The 19,167-nt window shown below is 36.8% G+C and overlaps 1 protein-coding gene across 1 annotated transcript in view; it reads left to right on the top strand.

The window, feature by feature from the left end:
- Positions 1-17,812, top strand: part of mtnr1bb (melatonin receptor 1Bb) — a 61,156-nt gene extending 43,344 nt beyond the window's left edge. Inside the window, exons 2-4 of the mRNA XM_085420677.1 lie at positions 15,587-15,705; positions 15,817-16,161; positions 17,390-17,812. Of these exons, the coding sequence (XP_085276803.1) occupies positions 15,587-15,705; positions 15,817-16,161; positions 17,390-17,812 (887 nt within the window). The remainder of the gene's footprint in view (positions 1-15,586; positions 15,706-15,816; positions 16,162-17,389) is intronic.
- Positions 17,813-19,167: the final 1,355 nt, after the last annotated feature.

The raw sequence follows: 19,167 nt of genomic DNA, 5'->3' as shown, positions 1-19,167 counted from the left end.
ATGCGTGTTGCTCTTTGATGTGTTTGAGTCCACTAGTAATTTCCAGGTGAATTTGGATAGTCAAATCAAGAGGACTTGTCACATCTTACTGGTTAAATTGCTGCACATTTCTAATTAAAATATGACCTCAGGGATGTTTATACCAATTAACTTAAGCAGGCTGACTTTTGACAGAAATAACTGCAGGGTCAAATAAGTGTGTGCGTGTGTCTCAAGCCAAATGTGAGTAGAAAACTTGGTAAGCCACAGATAAAATAGGAATTGTACTGTAGGCTGTGTTTGTCCTTGCTGCTGCAGTAAGCTTCTGAGAGTTTAACTAACTTTAGGTGATCACCAGTATTCATGCATGGCATCTGTAATTTAAACTTTGGTGGCAGAGTCAAAGAGTCAAGCTTTGTGTGTCGTCTGTGAAGTTATGCAATATAAATAATATTCCAAGTGTTTAAAGGGCACTTCTAGGGTTATTTTCATTATATTGTAGTATTCAGACTGGCTTTAAATCGACTTTAGACTTGTGACATGGCTGACACAATCCTGTATCTCTGTGTGTTTGAGTGTGTATGTATATCGATTGAAAAAAATCCATCACATACAATTAACTACAAAACTGCGACACACATTGCAAATAAGAACAGTTTGCTAATACAGCCTACGTGCCTTCCAGGATCCATTTTGTGGTCAAACTTTTACATTATAATTACATAATGCGTTAAGTTCTTACGCAGAATATAATTATGTATCATCTTCCTTGTATGGATGTCGGCCGAATGGGAGTCTATGGACAGACCCAAAGTTTTGCACTCATGAGGGTCTGAGGCAGAGTTTCAACTGGAGCTTGGATTTCACCCCTCTGGCCACAATTTGTGCATCACTGACCCGACCGTCCATAATATTCAGCAGCAGTCCACAGATCATGGGAGAGCGTATGCACGGACCTACGGAAAAGTTGTGGTGGACCACCACAGGTGTATCACACTTAAAAGAAGAGTGCAGAAGACACAATAGTAATTGTAGCTACTTGGACAATATCATGTCCAAGTAGCTGGACAAGCTGTTTTGGCAGGCTTTGCAAAGTAGAACAGCTGGATGAAGGCAATTGAATTGGCAAAAGAAAGCAAAGAGGTGACAAAAAACCAGCACATTCTGTCTAGAATCATAGACTGTGTGAAGTTTTGTGGAGCCTTTGAGTTGCCTTCGTGTGGCCATGATGAAAGTGGGGATTCTGATAATCCAGGGATATTCCAGACTTTGTTGGCTCCCTTGAGAGTGTGTTGAAATTAAAGTGTGTTTTTTCTTCAGCTCAGAGAAAAACACGTTTTTAAGGTATAAAAACCAGGATTACTTGAGAGCGATGAAAGATGATTAATGGGTCACTTCGTTCAAAAGTAACACTCGCTAGCTGAGAAATTCGAAGAGCAGCAAAGTGAATTAATAAAATAAAGAGCAGACAGTGGAGGAGTGACAGAAAAGGATCCAGACTGCAATTGATATGTATGACCAGGCAGTAGGCAGAGTAGTAGAGTGATTAAGCTTCTGGCACAGAGAACTGCCAGCATGGACAGACATGCGCTGATGATGCATGATGTATGGTAGTGATGACAAGATTGTTTATTGCTTGCCTACAACGTGCCTATAAAATTATGAGAAAACTGGTATTACTCATCCATCTTGTGCACTGTTTCAGCAACTCTCCCCAGAGTGGTATTATAAAATGTTGTATGAATAACCCACACAGCTCTATAATGCTTCTTTAAAAAAACTTGTTACATTGCAAAATTGCTAAAAATTTGACACCCCTTCGGCACTAATCTTGGTGAGAAGGTTATGATACAGTATGTTCAGAGGACCACATTAGCGTGGTTCCACTGACTTTACCGTACAGCATAGCGAGTTGATATTAGCACAATTTTTCCACCACGTAACCAGCAATAGCTTGTTAGCTTCCATTGGACTAGCAGTTTTAAACAGCAAAAGCTGGTTACAAAGTGAAAGATTGTTAAGGTTAGAAGTGTGGCTGGTAACTACACCTAAATAGTGGGGCTACCACACAAGATTGGAAGAAAGTTGCTTGGTCTGGCGTGTTTAAATTTTTGCTACAACATCAGAATTTTAGGGTCTGGCGTTATTGGCGAAACTGTGCTGAACATTGGGGGTGTTAAGATCTCTGTCTAAATAAATAAATAAATCTGGGTAAATTCCCAGATGATTAAACATGCAACTATTTTGCTGCTAATAACTGAAATGAGTAAAGAAAATCAACAGCCTATTTATGCAAGATAATTCATAATTTTGTTGGGGGGGGGGTTATATTGGTTGGGTCTGGTTATTGGAGGGGGGTCATAACCCCCCTGGAAAATTACGCCCCTGTCTGCCGTAAACAGCATTAAAACATGGATCCTTCCTGCCGCATATCAGTGGTTCAGGCTAGTGGTAGTGGTGGTGGTGTATACCCGCTGCTCCGTGCACAGCCGATATATGTTACTACACAGCCACATTGCTGTAATGGTGCACATAACTGCTGCGGTTTTCTCCTCAACAATAGGTGTCACCACTGACAAAAAAAAAGCATCTACATGAGTGTTTTTATAGAAGAGGAAGAAGCAAAAGAAAAGGCAAATAAATTGTTTAAACCATTTAAATGCCACAGTATTGTTGCTGACCATGCTCATCCATTTATTGCAACAGTGTACCATCCTTTGGGATCTAGTAGGATGAGTGAAAATCATGTCCACAAATCTCAAGCAACTGTGTGACGCTATCATGTCAATATGGTCCAACATCTGCGAGACATGTTTCCAACACCTTGTTGAATGTGTGTGAAGTAAAGAATGGTGTCCAGTCCAGTACTACGTAAGGTAAAGGGCCTAGTGAACGTATCTTTACCTCGGAAAAGAAGAATAAAAAGGCTTTATTGACATTGCACTGTGCAAAATACGAAATTAGGAGGGCAGCTTCTGGTTGGTCTGTTAAAACATTAAACGGCACAGTAATTTTATACAACTAATAATGAATAATTAGATAAATATAAAAACGAATTAGGTCCCTTCACTGCTAACAATATTATTCTCTGGTGACCTTTATTTTTCTTTCATGTTTTCCTATCTTCCTAATTTTATGTTTTCTGCTAATCGATTTATTCATTCATCTCTGCAGACTTAGCGAGAGAATATACTTATTCCTCTTGCATAATTTTCACATATGATTTACCAGGGCACCTGATGGTACACGTCCACGTCATGTGGGAATTACATTATTTACCCACCTTTGCTGACTTCTCACTTTTTACTTTTAGCATTTCCTCATGAAAATGCAATTTTTATCACACCTGACCACTTCGGCTTCCACATCACTCCCTTCTGGACTCAGCCTCCAATTCTCTCATCTTTCTATTGGCATCTATTCCTTGTCCCCATTCCTTCACTAAAAACAAATTTAAATGCAAAAAAGGCAAAACAGCCTTGCATGTCCTCCCACAGGAATGATGTGGAAAAAGGATAAATGAAAGAAAAAAAATCATTGCAATTTCCTTCCAAAAGGCATTTCTTATATAGTCGTTAAGGAAAAATGCATGAAATTATTTTTGATTCTATATTGTTTGTTATAGTCATTTAAGGCTCATGATTTCTTTTTATCAAAGAGCATCACATTTCTGTCAACAGCTCAATATGTAATTATGCACATGTGTGGCCGAAAATTTAAATTTAGCAACATATTTTCCACTCATTAAGCATAAAAATTAGAAAAATTTAAAAAAGCAAAGTAATAATAAGAATAATTCTTTGACATGTTTATGCTTGTGTGTTTCCTCTTCAGTGCATATATATCATAATGACTTCGGACTGTGTATATGTGTTTCTTGTGGAAATGTGAAAAATCCAATGACGATGTAATGTAATGCAATGATTATGGCAAAAATGCTAATCACAAATACAGTCCTATACTGAGGTCACGATTGTTTGTCATGATCATTCATTAATTTTAGAAACAAAAAATGTTTTTATTGCACCGTCGTTGATAGGTTTGTAGCTTAAACCTATTCGCTGGAACGTTCAGGATAATTTAATTACACAGCAAAAGCATTGAACACCAAGTAGGCAAAATTCTTCGTGTTACTCATGCATGAGGGAGACCTGTCTGGAGCCAAGTGTGGTTCCACCCACTTGACCTCCGTCAGACTCTCAGCCAGGTTCCCCATAGCACTCCTTTTATTGAGCTCACATGAATATACATAGGTTCATTAACATATGACGTCTTCATACACACAAAGAGTACCTTGCCTGTGCGTTGCGTAAGTCAAGATGTGACCCTGTGAAGACTCCCCAAAGCTGGTGCCAGGAGTCTTCACAGGGTCCATCTAAACAAAAGGCTCTTAGCCTAAAACTGACATAGCTACGTTTATCCTACCATAAAACAATAAGACAAGGTACGACCTCTTCCCATGCTCCCAGGATGTAGGTGTGAATGCCAGAACACTCTGGAATGCACACAAAGCCTTTGCAGACTATTAAGGATCACACATCCTATCACTACACAATCAATTATACACCTCTAAGCATATATGGTTAAATATTTTTAAGCATAAATGACAATAAACAATACAAATCTAACAGTCGTGTAAAAAGGACACTGATGTAACACATTCACATCTGTAGAAATCTAAGAATTATGAAAAATATTTGTATATTTTGCACCAAAGCCTGACACAAAATGAAATCACAGGGGCATTGTAAATGAATCCTCATAGATTAATCTTTGCAGACAAACTGTATAAAATCTTTCCCTCCATTCATTCTACCTGCATGATGGATGTGACTAAAACTCACAACAAAGTGTTCAAACAGCTGTGAGAGCCCTCTATTTCCCCTTCAGTGTTTTGAATACAGCACAGGTTTTGCCAGTTTGGAAAAATAATTGCTTGGGGGGATAACGCATCTTTTGTCCAGTAAGTTGACCATTTTACTCACCGTGTTTAATGGACATGCATCTCTGGCCAAATGGAATGTGATTGCGCTGATGATTTCAGTGTGTCTTTGTGAGCTGGATGGATACACTGACACGCACAAAGGCTTGCTTTCATGGATGTCTGAGTTGATGTTGGATGTTTCATGTTAGCCACCATTGTTCTGTTTTTCGAAGCCTTCTTGCATTCATAATACTGTGTTTTGTGGTGTTTTTCCAGGCAGTTGAATAAGTTAGTTTTGTTGTGTAGTTTTTTGTTTTTAACCCTCTGCTATGTTTGATTCTTGTGGTGCGAGCTAAATATCGATAGTCTCGATACCAACTTTGGTATTGGTATCAGATCGCTACTGGCACATAGCACATAGGATTGATACTTCAATACTGTTTTTATTCTCTACGTTTAATATGTAGCCCACTGAATTGTATTAAATAAATCAATTTTTGGAAATGAAAAAAATATACCTCAAACATGCAGAAAGAAAAATGTCTGAACCTTTTTGTGTTGACTGCCAGGTCCATTTTATATATAAACAACACAAGATGACCCAAAGTGCTTCAGAGACAGACATATTAAATTTCAGGGTCTCCAAAAAGTCCTGCTTTAAAACACATGAAAAACTGAAAGGTGTGTTTTGTTGCGCTGATTATCGTGGAAATTAAAAATCACAGTGATTAATAGTCATTACAAATGTTCAAATTGATGATGATTCATATCATAAATTATTTCAACTTTATTTGTATAGTACATTTAAGTGCTTTACAGGTTCACCCCAGCAAAAACACAGATAAGGGACAATAGAAATAAGCTGCCTTTACAAGTAAAAAGTATTGGTAACGATATTGTCATCAGCACCACTAGCCTTGTGTTTACATGGTATTGGATTGATACCAAAATATGCAGTATAGTACAGTACTAGTCCAGAAAACTTCCTGCTGCCGTGTGCAGGGAACAGCTGTGACTGTTGTATGCAGGCATCTGGCGAGGCACTGATTTAGAGAACGCTCAGTTTGCTTTTGCTTTCTGTTTTAACTGGGAGAGCATGCATTTCAAATATGGCTCAATCATGCTCATATAATTGTGGGGACACAAATACATGATCAATATTAAAATTTGAAGAATTGCCCTAGTGTAATGTAATTGCTCTTTACATTGCACTAAACCACAAAACAGGAAAACCAAGTTAAGTGCGAGTTTCTTCAGTGAATAATGATGAAATGTGATCATCATCATAATCTATAGCTTAGCAACCAGATGGTTCTCACAAATTCCCCCAGGCTTCTCAGCATGTGTGCTCACACATGTGGGACACTTGTTTGCTGCTTTGTTGCTGCTATCTGATGACAGAGGAAATGAAGCAGCCAGCTCTCTCACAAAACCAAATCCAAATTTCTATGTCCATGCCAACACAGTGCTCACGTAGCATGTGGCTGTTTATCTAGTCTTAGAGGAGCTAGCTACTGTATGTATAAAAGAAACAAACTAGTACATTCATTTCTGTTGTTAACATACTTAAATAACTATGTTTTTCATTCAGCATAACAGTCCCATGATGTAACTCGTTTATTAAAATAATATGAATGCTTGAAATCGTACTGCGATTTCAAGCATTCATATTGTTCATATTCATATTGTTGCTGAACTACCACTATTCAAAATAAAAACTATTTTCTGTATTGGATGTGATTCAGTCCAACAGTAAACTGAAAATGAAATTCCCACACTAATCATAAAATGTATTTATATGTCTGACTGCAATAAAAACCTTGAAAAAATGCTGGTTTGATGTTTGAGGACAAGATGATAACTTCGAAATAATGACGAGCCATATGAAAAGACACTTCTTTAAAAACATTTAGCAAAAAGTCAGCTTTATTTCTACTTCTACTTGGTTGAATCTTGATTACTTGATGGTTCATTACTTTTCCTCAAACACTTATAGGCCACTAAATGTTTGACATTCTGTTGTCATAATGAGTGTGATTAAAATGATTACATTTACTTGGTACTCCAAGTGTTGCATAAAGAATTTTTAGTAATTCTTAATAAGACATATATTTCACTTGTTCCATTAGTTCATGAACACAGGCTTTGGCCATTCCTAAGTATCTTAAATGGTTTCACACGAGAGAGGACCCAAACACAAGACGCATGAGCCCTGGATATAGTCTAAAATGTAAAACATTATTCCAAAAACAGTGGTTGAGCAGGTGCAGGTAGCATGGCAAACAAAACAGGTGAGGAGCACACCAGGGTCAAAGTTCATAAAACAGTTCCAAAAGTTATTACATGAGAAGATTAAATGGCAACACAAAGGAAACCACAAAGGAACACTAGTACTGCTAAGGTTTGATTTTCAAGACAATCCCACAGGTGTGCTATATATATGCTGGCTGACTGAGAACAGTTGTAGCAGACAGATAGCAGGTGCTAACGAAGGAGGGGCAGACAGTTACATGTGTAGCAGGGAAATTAACAACGACCGAGTAGAAATAACACAAATTGTAAAGTAAGTTTCAAGATTCATAAAGACAATTATAAACAGTAGGTGAAATATTGTATAGCAAAAAGAATGCAATAAAACAAAATACAGATTTTTTTTAAGCATAAATAATCAAATAAAGCAGCATAAACAAGAGGTTTGTGGTGCAAACTGCAGACTTTTGTTATTTGCACCTTTTAATTACTTGACATAATTTTCGGTACAATTTAATTTTTTTAATTTATATGGATATAGTGCATGTGTAGCATTCATTTCGTTGTTTAGTTCCTATTTAATTCAGGAACACTTTACAATATATTCATATTGTTATGCATTTATAACCTGTTACTGTCATGTACATAACAAAATGACAACAAAATTAAAGTAAAGTAAATTTAAAACATATCCCATGCCAACATGTCAGTCTAAAAACCCATTGCCATAATAAATAGCTCTATAGAGCATTATTAGTTCTTTCACCTTCAGATCACTCTGTTAACCTTGAAGGTGAGGTCAAAGGTCAAATGCTACATGTTATTTTAAGTTGACCTTGAATGCCTTATTGGGTGTATGCCAAAATTTTAGATGGATTGTTAAAAAGACCCCACTCTACACAACTACAAAGTTTTATTAGAATTCATTCAAAACCTTTCACCCTATCACACGCTACCAAATACATAACCTCCTGGGTGGAGGTAATAAAAAGGCATGAGAACTCATTCTGGTTTAAAAACCAAATGAAATGGGTTTTAAAAGGGTCCAATGTTTAGGGGGTCCTGGCATGAGCAGGCAGTTTATTCCACAGTTCAGCGGCAGTTCCTGCAAACTTCCCAATCATGCCTATGTTTAATCTGAAATTGGGACAACTGCGAATTTTTGCTTTGTAGACCTCAGTGATCTACAGAGAGTGTGCAAAGTAAAAAGATCAGAGATGCAAAAAGATGCCAACCCATGCAGCATCTTAAAAACAAACACTGAAATCTTAAAATCAGGTCTAAAACAGACTGGTAGCCAGTTGTATGGAAGCTGAGAGGAGGAACGTGTCGTCTCACTTGCATGTGCCAGTTAAGAGCTGAGCTGCGATATTTTGGACCAGCTGCAGTGAACCGATCAATGACAGGCTGACAGCTGAATAAAGACTGTTACAACAGTAAAGAGTAGATAAAATAAGGCATGCATGACCTTTCTGAAGTTGAAAAACTGTCATGTTTGCATGTACCCAAAGTAAAAAGAACTTAGTTTACAGGGATTTTAGACACTATGGCTTCTCATAAAAAGGAAGTTCCATCAGAAAGAAACTTGAAATCTCCTTTTTGCTTTGTCATGCCAATAACGGCCACTGACGAGAGCCTTTTTCTGTTGGACTTCAACAATCAATCACAGTAAAGCAATTGCAGGACCAAAGGTTTACCGGCAGAATATTGCATAGTAATGAAATGATAAATGGTATTCATTTCACCTGTCAGTGATTTTAATGTTGGACCTGATCAGTGTAAATCTCTGTGTGCATGTTTATCCATGCTCTATGCATCACTCTGCAGTGCCTAATTTAACTGTTAATGTGGGAAATGCGCGCCTATACAAACACACCTGTCAGTAATGAACATTAATCTATCCACAGATAATTTGTGCTTTGTCAGAACATTGGGGAACTGTACAAAAGAGTCACACATATGCACATCCAATTTATATTTATATCCACTAGAAGAAATGAACAGTATTAGATTACAAAATCTTATCAGTCCATAATTGAAGATGTCATGCTGCATTTGCCACAAAAATCTTGCTGTCCATAGACATTTTTCTTATATTTGTGGTTCGTGACTGATGTATGCTGTCACATACGCACAGCACACACAACAGTTACAAGTGTTAATCGTGTTAAATGACTGAAATGATTACAGTGACTGTGGAATTCCCTGGTGAAAATCAGTGTATAACAATCTGTGTTTCTGTTGTGCACTCCTTGAATTAAAACTAATATTAATTTGCAGCTAATCTTTCAAGTAATATAAAATCGATTTAAAGTCCAAATATAAAAACAACCCCAGACTGGAACACTGGTAAGTGATCTCAATTATAAGATGATGACATTTTGTGCAAGAAAACATCCCCTGCATGTTTAGAAAAGTGGTGTTCATCATTGACATTTACATTTGAAGTCTATAAGCCATCTGTGACAATCTGGTCACACGGGGCTGGTTGGGATATAACTGGAATATCAAAATGATTGATGTCCATCCAAGCTGAATAACTTATTTCTCCTTGTCAGTTGAAGTGCACAGTGACAGCGCTGGGCTGATGGACACACACCGAAGCCACATGGGAGCGCACAAAAGAATCCATGTGTACATGGTTTAGCTAGAAATACATTTCTGGTGTGCTGTGCATCGTGTACTTTTGACATGGTTTGACAGTTATATGAGACACAGTAAGCTCCCACAATCCCTTTGAGATATGTCTGCGAATTTGCCACGCAAGAGGCCTTTGTCCTTTGTCATCACCACTGACAAGGAATGGGAATGATCAGTAGTTGTTTCACCTCATGAGCACAAAAGTTGTCTTTCAAATCACCTCTGTAGGTGTCAGCAGATGAAATACTGGGCGAGCCAAAAAATATGAAAAGTAGAAGGTGAAAGACAGTAAGACCTGGTGAAGCTCTGCCATGTTTATCTGGACATTTGTGTTGTTTTCGTTTCTTTTTGGGGGGCAAACGTCTTTGAAATAAGTACAACATCTCCAAGTAATGCACCTACTAGTGTCTTTGGTTCCCACTTTTTGTATAACTGATGATTATTCATGGAAAATGGTTATTAAGTTGAGCTTGCATGAAACAACTCTGCACTTTAAGTGAGCTGTTAAAGAATCCAGGAGTGAGGATTCATGCATACATGAACATGGAGACTTAGTATAATCAACAATACCTAAAGCTTAGCGCAAAATGGAGAATAGTATGGAATGAACTGCATTTTAGATTAGATATGTGCAGGCAGAGCAGTACACCGTCTGACAGCGGGAGCCTGTGAGTCTGAGCTCAGGGCAAACAAAACCCTGATTTAAAAAAAGAGAAAAAAAAATATCTCAGCACACATTTGCAAATCGCCACAGGTGTTTGCAAATCTACCGTGGCACAACTCTAAAAGCGTAGCAAAAAAATTACGTGTAAAAAGACCTCCAACTGAAAGGGGCCTGTGTTGACACATTCCCTGCTCTGAATAGCAAATCCACTACAGATTTAGAGACTATTTTAACATTTAATTTAGATCTGATTGCACGCATGGGCTGAGATTCAGTTTCACATCTGTTTGCAGATATTTCTGCCAAAGAATGTCCCAACAACTTTCCAGCTAAAAACATGGATGAAAACAATTCAAATCAGCAGCTGGGGTAACATCAATGCATTGTCTTTTTCTTGTGCATCATTTCATTTCATTTATTTATTTTGCTTCACACATGGTACAGCAGTAATTCATTTCCCATACACAACCTTCCTTTCAATTAAAGTAACACTTTCCATGCATGAAAAGGAGCAGTAAGAAGAATAAATTCTTATTGACACCTGCCCCTTATCTGTGACAATACAAGTAGGCAACCAAAATTACACTCTGAGAATATTCTGCACATAACAAAACAAAACCAACAGAACAATATACTCAACAATGAGCAATACCACTAAATATCAAACTAAAAGGATCATTTTTTCTACAATTAAATTCTATTATTTTCAACTTCTTCATACTGGTTTATCATTTTATTCTTATAGCAGATTTTAAATTGAGAAACATTTGTACAACACTTAAGATGATCATTGAGAGAATTCCAGTTTCTTATGCCTATGACTGTTGGACACATTTGCCTTTGTGTGGTTTGAGCAAACCGATGCTTAAAATAAAACTTCCTTCTGCCGTCCCCATTTTCTGAACACAATACAAATAAACTTTGTAACTTAAGAGGTAGTGTTTTATTTTTTGCACTAAACATAATAATTAATGTCTGTAATTTCACTATATCTTCTAGTTTTAATAATTTAGATTTTATAAACAAACTATTAGTGTGTTCTCTATATTTAACATTATGCATAATTCGAAGCGCTCTCTTCTGTAATAAATATAATAGTTTCATATTAGTCAAGTATGTATTCCCCCATACTTCAACACAATAACTCAGATAGGGTAGAAACAATGAAAAATATATTATTCTCATTGTCTTGTAATCTAATATATATCTTACATTACCCAGGATATAAATACTTTTAGCAAATTTTTTTTTTATGTTCAATATGAGGTTTCCATGTTAACTTGTCATCCACTATTACACCCAGAAAACAGAATTCTGTCACTCTTTCAATTAATACTTTTCCTCCTTTACACAGTTTCCGAATATCATAAACTTTCAGCGATAACTTATTTACATCAAACCATTTTTTAATTTTTTTCATTTCAGTAACCATAATTTTAACCAATTCTTTCAAGTTTTCTCCGGAACAATAAAAATTTGTATCGTCTGCAAACAAAACAAAATGTAACATTTTTGACACATCACAAATGTCATTTATATATAAATTAAAACGTTTTGGTCCTAAAACAGAACCTTGAGGGACCCCACATTCTGTTTTCATTCTATCAGATGAATTGCCTAAACACTGCACATACTGAAACCTATTATCTAAATAACTGCTTAACCAGTTCAATACTATTCCTCTCACACCATAAGTACTTAACTTAGAAATCAACATGGAGTGTTGCAGAGTGTCAAAAGCTTTTTTTCAATCAATGAATACCCCTATAGAATATTTATTATTATGTGCTGCTGATGAAATGTCTTCAATAGTATTCACTAATCCTATTGCTGTTGATCTGTTCCGTCGAAATCCGTACTGACTTTCGCTTAACAGTTGATGTTTTTCAATGAAACTATCAAATCTTTGTGCAAAGAGTTTTTCAAGCACTTTAGAAAACTGTGATAGCAATGATACTGGTCTATAATTATTAAAACTATGACTGTCTCCTGATTTATAAAGGGGAGTAACTTTTGCCACTTTCATTCGGTCAGGAAATACACCCGTATAAAATGAGAGATTAAAAATTTAACAGAGAGGTTTGATTATACAATCCAAAGTCTTTTTTCCGATGACCATATCTAACCCATCACAGTCTCTCGATGTCTTGTTTTTAGATTTTGCTACAATAGCTATGATTTCTTTTTCAGTGATTTCCCCTAAAAACATAGACTGTACCACTCTGCTATCTCCTTTCCATTCGTCACTCCATTCTGAATCATCCTGTTTTCTAATTACGTTTGCCAGGTTAGGCCAAATATTTACAAAAAAGAATTAAATTAATTTACCACTTAATTCATATCACTTATGACCTTATTTTTCTTATTAAAGGTAAATTTAAAGATGTATATTTATTACCCAATATGTTTTTAAGATATTTCGCATACCCTTAACATTATTTTTGTTTTTGTAAAATAATTTATTATAATACTCTTTCTTAGCCTTTCTGATCATTAATACTAACTTATTTTTTATAAACTTTATATTTCATTTCAGCAGGCTTTGTTCTAAGTTTTATATAATCTCTATACAGTTTATTTTTCTTTTTACATGCATTTTCTAATCCTTTTGTTATCCATGGTTTACCAGTAGTTTTCTTTTTCTTTTGCTTATATAATACCAGTGGACAGTGATTTTCATACAAAACCAGATAAGTATTTAAGAATGTCTCGTATGCAGCATTAACGTCATTTACATAAACCTCATTCCAATCTTCTTTCATAAGATCTTGCCTGAACTCATTTATTGCATCATCATTTCTAATTCTTATATATCTGTCCGCACACACTTCCTCCTTTCGTGTCATTTTATAATCTAAAGTAACAAAAATAGGTAAATGATCACTTATGTCATTTATGACAAGACCACTTATAATGTTGCTTTCCAAGCAATTAATGAAAATGTGATCAATTGAAGTAGCTGACTCTTCAGTTATTCTACTAGGTTTAGTAATCAGAGGGTAGAACCCTCTTCCAAATAATAACTCAATCTGATGATGTCTTATGATTGGACATTAAAAAAAAAAACAATATTATAATCCCTGCAAATACAGAATGTCTTATTTCCCTTTACCTTGCTCAATAAATCTTCTACTACATCTGTGAATGTTTCTATCAGTGTCCCAGGCCTCCTATACATACAAGTAACAATTATATTACTCTTTCTTTCCATTTCTATTTCTACTGTCACACACTCCACAGACATATATTCAACATGTTTACATTTCAAATCACTATCAACAAAAAGTGCCAAACCTCCTGCCTTCTTATTAGATCTATTTATATGATATAATTCATACCCATCAATGTGAAAGTCCCAACCCCGTTCCTCATCTACCCATGTTTCTGATAGTGCTATCACTTTAAACTTGCCTTTCAGATTATTCAAAAAATCACTGATCAGAACAAAACTTTTATAGAGGCTTCTACAGTTGAAATGAATTAATGAAAATGTATTACCCAAGTCAACATTATCCCTAAATCGATTCTCATAATACTCGCATGTAACATTAATTGCATTAAGCACATTCCTTTCTGGATCTATATTATTTTCAAAATCATGTAATTTGTAATCCGAATCTTCAGTCATTGTGATTGGGTATTCTTTAAATGTCTGTAATCCTTATGACATAACATGTATTTCACAACGCATAATCAATCCCAGTTCCATATCCACCTGCAGCTTCACACTAATACTCTTCCAGTCTACTGTCTCATACCTTGCCATTTTCCCCCTCTGACAGTTGGAAATAGTGTCTTTTATTGAATACGTTCGGCTAGTTGTTAGCAAACACATCATAACAGACCTTCTGCCGTCCGACTGCAACAGTGTAATCATCCCCCGTAGTTGTCCAAATCATGAAGATCCCTGATCATTACAACCTTGGCTTCTTCTGGTGTTCCGTTGAGCTTTATCATCACTTTGCAATTTCTTGTCCATGTTGCTTGGATTTTTTTTTCTTTACGCATGATACGGGCTTGTCTGGCAATATCGGCATTCTTTTTTGTGAGATGTCCACTCCCTTTCAGTTGTCTAGACTGCCTCAGTAGCTCAATTTTGTGTTTTCGATTCACAAATTTTACTACTATTGCTGGAGGTGCGCTGGCATTCTTTCCGGGGAGGGTATAACACGCCGCGATGTTGTTGCTATGCAGGGGAAGTTTTTTATTCGCAAAAAACTCCACTACCTGACGCTCTAATGTTTGTTGCTCCTCCACCGGGGGCTCATCTCCGCCAGACCTCCTCCTCCTTCATCTCCTCCAAATCTTCTTCAATTTTTCTCATCGTTGCCATTTTCTCCTTTTTGTTTGTTTATGTTTTGTTTCAAGCAAAAGATATTTGACTTAGAATTAATCACACAACCTATTCTGAGACGCCAATCTGGCTGTAGCTATATCATTGAGATATAGCGACCGTACCATTCTTTGAATTGGGCAGGGGACTAGCCAGAAAAAAGCCAAAAAAAGACTTGGATGCCCCAAGAGCTGTGTCCACACTCCTGCCCTTCTACTCTGTCAAAACAGTGACTCTGCCATTTGTGATAAAACTTTGTCTGGGATGAGGCAATCAGCTGTGGGCAGAGGGTAGAAACCGTTTGTAATCTCTGTCTTCACAGCCAACAAGCACACCATGCTGGACCTGCTGAGATAGGGTCCTAGTTCACTGAAAAGTGCATCCCATGTAGTAGTCAGTAACTGGTCAAGGTGGACAATGTTCAGTGCAAGACAAAACTCCATTATTAAAATAGTTTCAACAAGGGTCCTTTTGCATGGTGATCATCCTAAGTGACTAGTGACAACAATGGAAATGAGGATATATATAGTTTTGGTAATGGTTTTATTCCATTTTCTAGATGTACTGCAGAGTTGTCAGTACAGTGACTGACACTAAAAACTGAGCATTTGCAGGCAAACGTTTAGAAAGAGAAGATGACAGCTGAATTCATCATGCTCACATTTGAGGGTCAGGCTAGTGCTAAGAGAGCAGCAGTTATGGTGTTTGTGATGCGAGTCAACACATGATCGGAGAGCACATTTCTGCAAATGTATATCATAGAAATGACAGCGTCTCCTTATATCTTCCTCTACAGGTAATGTGTTTGTGGTGAGTCTGGCATTTGCTGACCTTGTGGTAGCCTTCTACCCCTACCCTCTGGTTCTCTACGCTCTTTTCCATGATGGATGGGCTCTGGGAAACACACAATGCATGGTAAGACCACAGAGCTTTCAGCTTGTTTCAGTTTACCACCACTACAGCAGCAATAAGCATACTCCCAGCACAGTCTGACAAAAACACTTCACTCTCTTTCTTTCTGTTCAGGTCAGTGGTTTCCTTATGGGGCTCAGTGTCATCGGTTCCATTTTCAACATCACTGGAATTGCGGTGAACAGATACTGCTATATCTGCCACTCATTCGCATACAGTCGGCTATACAGCTATCGCAACACTTTGATGTTTGTTGCCTTAATTTGGCTGCTCACCGTAGTGGCCATTGTCCCGAATTTCTTCGTTGGTTCCCTGCGTTATGACCCGCGAGTTTACTCCTGCACCTTCGCCCAGAATGTCAGCAGTTCCTACACAGTGGCAGTAGTGGTGGTTCACTTTCTGGTTCCCATTGCTGTGGTTACCTTTTGTTATTTACGCATTTGGGTACTTGTTATTCAGGTGAGTTTCCAGGCTCTCTACATTAATATTTACAGTCTCAAAAATTATATTAAAGCTTTTAGAACAAAGCAATACCACCAACAAAACCAGTAAATACAATACCAGCTGTAAATAATACAGAAACACCAAGAGTAGAATAGAAAAATGTGATGATTTTATGTTTAAACCCTGGATAATTGACCCATTACTTGCTGAGTGTACATTATAAATAGTTTCATGTACTGAAAGACTCATCACAGTCCATAAAATCCTTGGTTGACATTTAAATTTCAATTAATGATTAGAGCAATTTTTTTTTTTTAATTAAAGCTACAAAAAACAAGGTTAGTGCGTATTTGTGTTTCTGTGTGGGTTAGTGAATGTACAGTCAATAAAAATACTGCGCCGAAATTTTTGTAATTTTGTTGCTGTAAACCACTGCATTAGACTTTAAATCAAACAGTCAAAATATGATTGAAATGTGACCTTCAGCTTGAATTCAAAATAGTTTAACAAAAGGACTGCATCAACTATTTATGAATCATAGCCATTTTTGTAGTCCCCCCCCCAAAAAAAATAAATAAATAAATAAAAATAAAAATAAATAAATAAACCAGTTAAAAATCAACAATGTGACACATACTTAAATAGAATGATTGAAGAACTTCATAATATCTAACCGACTCAAGAAAGAGTTTGATGCAGCACTTCCAAACCGTGATCAAAATACACTGTCATAAATGTAAATACGGAGGGTTTACAGCAAAATGCAAACTACTTATTACACTCCAGAACAAGAATGCTAGATTAGACGGCCACAAAACATCTGCATAGAAAGGTTAACTTGTGCCAGAATAATAATAAGATGTATACTATTGAGAAGGAAAGGAAGCGCTCATGACCTGAAACATACCACAGTATGGTATAGAGATGTCTGGCAAAGAAATTGCATATTCTAAGTGGCCAAGTCGGTCACCTGATCTCAGCCCAATAGAGCAATAAAAATAATCCTTCCTTTTAAGATCATGTTAGTTTGTCCAGTTACTTTTGAGCCTCTGAAAATGGGGTACCTTGTATAAAATTGGCTGTAAATACTAATCTGTTAATGCAATATTTTTGTTACAGCCCTTTGAATAAAAGCTGGAAGTCTGCACTTCAAAAAGCTCACTTCATAAAAATGCATTCTCAGCAAAGAATTTTTCATTCACATCATTTACAATTATGTCCAATATGTTTTCTTCATGTCCAGGTGCGTCGTAAAGTGAAGACAGAAGAAAGCCCTCGCCTGAGACCGAGTGACTTGCGGAATTTCATCACCATGTTTGTGGTATTTGTGTTGTTTGCCATTTGCTGGGCTCCACTTAACCTGATTGGCTTGGCGGTGGCGATTGATCCGTCCCGCGTGGCTCCTCGTATCCCTGAGTGGCTTTTTGTAGTCAGCTACTTTATGGCCTACTTCAACAGCTGTCTGAACGCCATAATCTATGGCTTACTGAACCGAAATTTCAGGAATGAGTACAAACGCATTGTCACCTCCGTCTGGGTGACTCGGCTCTTCGTGACGGAGACTTCACGAGCCGTCACGGACGGAAGGAGCATGAGGAGCAAGCAATCGCCGCCTCCGCCGCTCAATAACAACGAGTCAGTCAGAGATCGCACAAACAAAGAATGAAGTCTGAATTCTTGAGCCTATTAAATGCTAATTCCTGTTTTGTGTTACATCCAGGTAGTTGTGCAGCTAAAGAGTATTAAGTAATGAATGAAACTGAAAGACATGGCTTTGTTTTCTTGTAGTTTATCAAGATATGAAGAATTCTATCATTTAATAACTGTGATTTGCGTCAATGGAGCAAACCCTTTAGAGATTATATCTGACAGCTAAGCCATGTATTGCAGTTTCATGTTGTTATTACTCTAACAATCTGAATGACACATTACTAAAATGTGATATCCTTTAATGTCTGCTGCTGTAGACTTTAAGACATAATTCACCAAACTGGGTGGCAATGGTAACCACACACTTGTCTTTAGTAACTTCAGAAGCCTCAAATCGTAAAACTCGCCTCACCTGAACGTCAGATTAGTACAAGAGGAAATGATGTCTCACTGTTGATAATATACAGTATAATATCAGTTTGATAGAGTTTTATATGGTGAAAGTGCTAAGCCTAAATGCTGCAGTAGCATAATACTTAATACTGCCTGGTTTGACTTTCTTGCACTGCGAACAACAGGAAACAAAATCTTAGTAATAAACATGACAAATTAATTCAGGTGATGGATGGCACAAAACAAGTTGAGAGAAAAACTAGCATCAAACCATGTAATATGTGCTAATTGACATATCTGTTTTATTTTAGTGCACATGATGTAGCTTGTGGAGGATACCTGTGTGTCTGCTGATGCTGCTCAACCAATCAGTCACTCAACAAATAAGCTATGCTTCATATCTGCTATAGTTGGTGTGATATGGCTATCTAGGCTTCTTGTAATACCGAAGAAAAGACCCAAACATATACTTGTAAATTAGAGAAATTTCTATAAGTTCTATAAATGTGAAATAAAACTTATTTAAAAAAATTACATAAGGTGACCAGAAATGGTCATTTTGCATCATAATCAGTTTTGATACTACAGGTATTATGTTATAGTGAACCTTTTGTACTTTTGCTAAGGTAGAAACTCAGTACACACAGCATTAAATCCATCTGAATCTACAGAAATAAAAGTGCAATGCAATAACTTATTCAGTTTCATCAAATATCCAAGTGCAGCAAATGGACAGTTCCCTGTGGACACTTTCCTATGCAATTCAAAACACACTGTGCGCTCCAATCCAAGTTCTCCAACATAAGTTGCATCTGAAAACAGTATTAAGTTAACTCAGCTAGTTCCTAACCTTAGCAGGTCCATATTTCAAGAAGATGTCATGGTATATTTCTGATTTGCCGCACTGCTGCTCTCTAGACCGCAAAATAACAAAAAGACTGAGACACACAACAAGTTCATGAAGCTGTTCTCCTTTCA

This window comes from Rhamphochromis longiceps, linkage group LG10 (assembly GCF_057381845.1).
Source record: "Rhamphochromis longiceps isolate RC_006_pf linkage group LG10, R_longiceps_female_GT1.1, whole genome shotgun sequence".
Lineage (NCBI taxonomy): Eukaryota > Metazoa > Chordata > Actinopteri > Cichliformes > Cichlidae > Rhamphochromis > Rhamphochromis longiceps.
This window is presented reverse-complemented; position numbering and strand designations above follow the sequence as displayed.